Source organism: Excalfactoria chinensis, chromosome 12 (genome assembly GCF_039878825.1).
Source record: "Excalfactoria chinensis isolate bCotChi1 chromosome 12, bCotChi1.hap2, whole genome shotgun sequence".
NCBI classification, from domain to species: Eukaryota; Metazoa; Chordata; class Aves; order Galliformes; family Phasianidae; genus Excalfactoria; species Excalfactoria chinensis.
This window is the reverse complement of record NC_092836.1, coordinates 14,462,443-14,468,569: the sequence shown is the minus strand read 5'-3', so window position 1 is coordinate 14,468,569 and position 6,127 is coordinate 14,462,443. Positions and strand designations below refer to the sequence as shown.

General features: G+C 39.7%; 1 protein-coding gene across 6 annotated transcripts in view; it reads right to left on the bottom strand.

Moving 5' to 3' along the window:
- Window positions 1-6,127, bottom strand: part of RAF1 (Raf-1 proto-oncogene, serine/threonine kinase) — a 32,785-nt gene that overhangs the window by 1,473 nt on the left and 25,185 nt on the right. For all 6 annotated transcript variants that reach the window (XM_072346913.1, XM_072346915.1, XM_072346916.1 and 3 more), the window contains 6 exons: window positions 4,039-4,123; window positions 3,261-3,437; window positions 2,742-2,788; window positions 1,915-2,033; window positions 983-1,114; window positions 520-654 (listed from right to left, as the gene is read on the bottom strand). In XM_072346913.1, coding sequence (XP_072203014.1) covers window positions 520-654; window positions 983-1,114; window positions 1,915-2,033; window positions 2,742-2,788; window positions 3,261-3,437; window positions 4,039-4,123 — 695 coding nt within the window. The remainder of the gene's footprint in view (window positions 1-519; window positions 655-982; window positions 1,115-1,914; window positions 2,034-2,741; window positions 2,789-3,260; window positions 3,438-4,038; window positions 4,124-6,127) is intronic.

Genomic DNA, 6,127 nt, shown 5'->3' with positions numbered 1-6,127 from the left:
AGGTCTCTTGAGAACCAAATTTAGAAAGAAGCCATCAAATAACAGCAGATGTACTTAAATGTAACAGCAACATCTTCTTAGAAAGTGCTGCAATTCAATTCCAGGTATTTTAACAGAAAAGGTCAAGTATCCTTTGTGGGAAAAAAAGAGACCAAAACTTGCTACAGGAATTTAAATCCCCCCCCTGAATTTTGCTTGTTTGTACAAAGTTGTGGGGAAAAAAAAATAAGGAATGGTCTTGAAACCAGATTGCCCTGGAGCAGCGTGGTGTCCAACAGTGCTTCAATCAGGATGGATATTATTTTTAACTACTTTGAACCTGAATCCTGCATGTCAGCATTAGGATCTGCTCAGGGGAGCTGGGTTATTAAAGGGGCACTTGTGACCAAACAAAACCAGGAAGCATACTACACTTCATTCCCGCATCTACTCCCAGTCTCTAAACCTACATCCACTTAAGGTGTTCTGCGTGGTAATGGCAATTTATCAAATACTTACATGCTGAAAAAAGCCACTTACTTGTGGAAACAAGGGTCTTTCTTCCCTAACTTTCTTCAAACAATCTGCTACGAGCCTCTTCATTGCTTTGGGGCAGTTCTTGTACAACTTGCTGAGGTCTGGGGAAGCATATCCTCGGCCAACCATGAAAATAATCTAAAGAACAGCCAGTAAGTAGCAGAGAACTCAAGCCACAGGAGCTGCTTCACTCATTCAAAGCTCTGATGTCCCAAAGTCATTAAACATCAGTGAGTGCCAAAGCCCAGCACAGCAACAGAGCATTACGGGTTTCTCCCGAGGTTAACACACACTGCTCGCTATTCAAGCTTCATTTAAAAACAAAACGCAGAACGCAACAAAGCAGCTATCAAAAAGCTGCAACAGTTTTAAGTTTGTGCTCTACAGAAGAAAGCCTTAAAGAATAAATTCACTCTGCGCTAACATTTAATATTGCAACATGCAGCATGAAGTGGCCATTTCTTACCTGGTCGCGGTTGTTTATGTGGGAGTAGGGCAGCTCTCCTGTCATGAGCTCATACAGTACGATTCCATAGGAGTAGACATCCGACTGAAAACTGAATGGATTACTGTCTTGCATCCGTATCACCTCTGGTGCCTTTAGAAGGAGAAAAGCAATAAGTGAAAAGTGGTATTAGCAAGCTAGGAAACAGAAATGCAAACGGGAAAATGGAAAGCCAAGAGGAGTCAATCATTACTTAACAAAGGATGGGAACCTCAGGTTCCATCAGTGCTTTTCTACATCTTTCTTACTAAATGAGCAAGTGCATGTATAGTGTATATGTAGATAGACATACAATAACTGCCAAAGAACCCTCAGAAACTTTCCTATATGACCTGAGAACTTCCATACATAAAATGACATTGATCTGCAACAGTTCTGAGCTGCCTCAAAGCTTGCCAGATCAGCAAGCCTCCATGAAGAGATGCTGCCAGGTCCTTAGCAGGGAGTAGAGGAGGAAGAGACAAAGATGAAGACAGCCAGTGAAGACAGGGTTCACCCATCCCACAAAGCCTGTTAAGCAGATTCAAGGCAGTTGCTTGCCTTCCAGCTGAGAAGAGCCCTTCTGGGGAAAGGTGAGATGACTACAGGAGACAGGCTCTCCCCTTGGAACAGTTCCTTGCAGTGCTTCTGACAGCTCTTGTCAGCCTTTGCCATGTATGTTAGAACTCCAAAAACTCAGGAGAAAACACTGCAGAACACTTAACTTTGGGGCAGTTAAGTGCTCCATTCTTCAATTTCAACTTATCCTACAATTGGACTAAATGTCTGCATAGTGCTAACAACGTAGGTTGTCATTTAGATGTAAAGATGTTAAAAATACTGCATTCAATCAACAAAACATATTAACTGAGTGAAAGCAAACTGTTTACACTGCAGTAAAATACTCTGCTCACCATCCACAAAATGGAACCAGTGGGTTGCTCCACCTGCTGCGATCCACTCCACCTGGATTTTACAGTTGCTAGACCAAAGTCTCCTATTTTCACTGTGAGGCCTTCATGAAGAAATATATCTGAATGATTGTTAAGGAAATTCTATAGAAAACTTAAACGAACATCTGAATTTTCTGACATGATTAGAAAGTGACCGGTTAGGGTTATCAGAAATCCAAGTCAGCTATCCAGTATTGCTGGGTTTGGTTTTTCCTTTTGTTTGTCTTGCCTGCTACAAGTTGTATCTTAGAGAAGTAATTTATGGCATCCATACGTACAGAGTTCACAAAACATAGGTATGCAGTCTGTCTACTTAATACTCTGTGTTCCTTCTCAGGTTTAAATTAACATTTCTGGCTTTATTTATGCCAGTCATCTGAGGATGTTTTATATTTAGTAAAACATGAGGGATACAGCATCGGACACACATGCACACATATATCCCTCATTGAACAGAAAGCTTTTCTCCAATCCACTATCTGGATAATAGAGACATTATATTATAACATCACTACTAACACTTTTAATTGAATAAGTCACATTTGGAAAATGACTGCTGCTTCTCTTTTTGTCATCTTCCTAACAGCAGTTTGGTAAGTAAGCATCTACCTTTCTACGAAAGACCTTGCTAAAAGTAACTTCGTATTCATCAAAAGAAATTACTTATTTTTGTGACATGCATTTAAAACAGCTACTTCACACACAGCCCCCACCCTGTCCCAGAAAAAGCTCCAAGTCAACAACAAATCACTTTCACATCACAGTGAGATTAAGTTAGGAAAGGATACTATTGGATTTCATGTCTCTGTGGATGATGTTCTTTGCGTGTAAATAGCTGTGAAAGAAGCAGCAGAAAAGTGAGATGAATGGGTGCTGTTCATACAAATTTAGCCTTCTGATATCAGTTTACCACATGGCTAGTGGCCTAGCGTTAATTAAGACAAGATTCTATATGGGAAAAGTACAAAAAGAACATAACCGTGCTTGTTTAAAGATGTTAAAATCTTTGGCACTTGAGTGCTTGACGTTGCAGTCTTTAACAGTCCTTAAACATGGTTCAGATACTGAGGTTTACATCTACGTGACAAAGACTTAAACAGAGCTTAAGAGGTTCTGAAATATCAGTCAGATTCATCCCCAGACATCACTCACACCCTCTGTACTCAGACATCAAGTCCTGACTCAGTATAGCAGTTCGACCTACTGCAGTGTTACAGCAATGGCACACAGCAGGGTTTGGGGGAGAAAAAGGGAACATCATTCCAACAGATGAAACAGACACAGACGCTGTTGCTTTTCCTACTCACTCCATTCCCTGTGCTGTCTGCCGAGCAATGTCAATGAGCTGGAACATCTGGAACTTGGTCTCTTGAACGTGCAGGTGTTTATACAGACTGCTGCCCTCACACCACTGTGTAACGATGGCCAGGTTATCTTTAGTCATGTAGCCCATGAAGAGCAAAATATTAACATGCCGAGTCTTCCTAATAGAAGTAGCAGAAAAAGAAATTAATATCTTTATTAAAATGTTTTTGTGATCTTCTGAAAACGTGCTCTTGTCTGAAGGAACAAAGCAAACAAAAATCTTGCAAAATGAATTCATTGCTTTTGAGAGTAGTCAAGTCAAACTTGCAGGTGATATTAACAGAAGCAACCGCAGTAACAGAAATGACCCTGAAAGCTGAGAAAGTGACAGCTTAAAATATAAGACTGAATCCCAAGAGGAAACCAGAGAGTCATTATAAACCATAAGGGAATGAAAAAAATAGCTCTTATAGTTTCAACTACAGGATTCTGTTTAAAATTAACATTTACTTAATCGGACATCACAAAACCAGTGTCTGAAAACAAAATATGCGGATCAGAGAATGCATTAAAGAAAGGGAACTATGTTGCAAACTTAAGAAGATGTACAGCTCAATAATTCTCTACAGCAGCATCTAGAAATATCACTGTATGCTCTTTTCCTGTGGAAATCTGCTTTTGCTGCCTATTAAGTATAGATTATTGAGCAAGGCAGTTTAGTCTGCAAGCAAATACTGTGGCTTCAAATAACAAAATTTAGCAAAGAAATTACAAACTCACCTTAATACGGCCACTTCGTTTCTGAAAGCCTGAAACTGTTCTGGGGTTGGATCTACAACCTTTAATATTTTCACTGCTACATCCCCTGAAAATGCATTTACAGTTCAAGTTACTAGAAGTGCAGGTATTTCCCAAATATAACGTTACTACAAAGTACAGGTGAAATCCCTACTTTGTGCACAGAACACCCCCAGTAATCTGAGAACAGACCAAGACCAGAAACTTCTGCAGGACCACACAATTCATTTACCTGCATTTGAGAACAGTAAGAGTCATTCATTGTTCACCATGCTCCCCTATCTAGAAAACAGTAGAACTGAACCAGTTATAACAGGTGTGATAGTAGAGCGAAGCTGACTGTTCTCAAAGTAAGCACCAACAGCCAGACCCTCCAGTTCCTCGGTGAAAGAAGTAAATGTGAATTTGGTGTTTACCATGGATGGGCAGAATATTTTCAACAAGTGTTTGATAAACTTGCCCTGAAGTGCCACAGGAAGGTAAAAGGAGCTTATGTAAATTGAAACCTAATCTTAGTCCACGTGTAAGAGAGATTTCAGAGATTTTCTACTCCCAAGTGCTCTTATCCCACAGTGTAAAGGCTGCTGACACTTCGCATTACAGAACCAGCACTTACAACAAGATAAAAATCCCTAGCAGGACAGATTTACCTGCTATTACAATCACTCCATCTTCTTAATATCATCTCATTTCAGAAACAGACTTGAAAAATGTTAGCACATCTCTAGAATATCACTGTCAACTACATTGATTAGGAACACTGACAGCTCGATTAAAAACCATGTTGCAAAGTGTGGAAAGGATGTGAAAATGGTACTGGAAAGTTTCAGAGAAAGCACTGACAGACTGCAGCATCTTGCACTAAATCATACAGCAAACAGCTGGTTTCAAGTCACAAACTTACACTAACAATTATACATTAATATTTTCCTTTAACTTTAGTGAATGCAAAACATTTCCTACTTCATCCTTCAGCATCTTCCTGAAGGGAACCATCTCATATTTTCAGTATACAAAGGTCTGGTGGGTTTTTTGTTAGTTTGGTTTTTGTCCCCTCCATTTTTGATAATGATTTTTTTTTGTTTTTATAACTCTGCTCACACATCAGAGCAGTACAACAGTAGAGGTAGAAAGACTACCAGTTTCACATGACGACCAAATCAGGCTTAAAAGGAGCCAGTTCCTACTGCAACTACTGTTTATGTACAATGCAAGACCAGTCAAAGGTCTATCAGTATGAGAAGTATTTTGCTAGGAGCTATACCAAGACAAGGATGCAGCGTCCACTGATTGTAAGCCAAATGTTTTCAGACTGTTTTTCAGTATATCCTCCATTTTGATCCTTGTTCCACTGATTAAGGCATGTTTTTAACCTCAACAGTTTTTAGTGATCATGTGCCACACTTTTTTAAGCTCAATGGCATTCTAAAGCAGTTTTCTCTACAGAAAGAAATAAACAATAGCACTCGTTTTGTTCAGCAGCAATCTGAAGACAATTAGCTTCCACCACCCCCCAACCATCAAAAACCTAGAGCTGATTACCAGGGCCAAAGGGGAAATGTGAGTGTTTATGATAGGTAGTCTTCCAACCCATTTAAACTGCCTTGGTTTTCTTTCCTCCTTTTAAATTTAGAAGCATGCTACAGGACACTACAGGATCCAAATGAGGTCTGTAACAGAAGTGGTGCAAATATTAAAATTAGTACTTAACCATCAGAACAGTCTGGAAAAATATGGAAGTGCAAGATACCCATTGAACAAGACACGCACTCCTCGTAGCAAGACCATCCTTGACACTATCAATTTCATGTTTGTTTTGGAAGACTAAGTCAAGGAAGCTTACTGGAAACCTAATACAGGTTATACACAGTTGTACACATCCTCTAGCAGGCCTTACAGGTACACTCCTGGTTCAAACAGCCCTTCAGCACTGGACATATTAGGAAATCTGGCACCTCCATTCTAATCCAGAAATTTAAGTTTGCAGCAATCTGCCCCACTTCAATTAATTTTCTTCAGCTCCACCAAGACATTTGAATTGCTGCATTTACACTATTACAACAGCTTACTA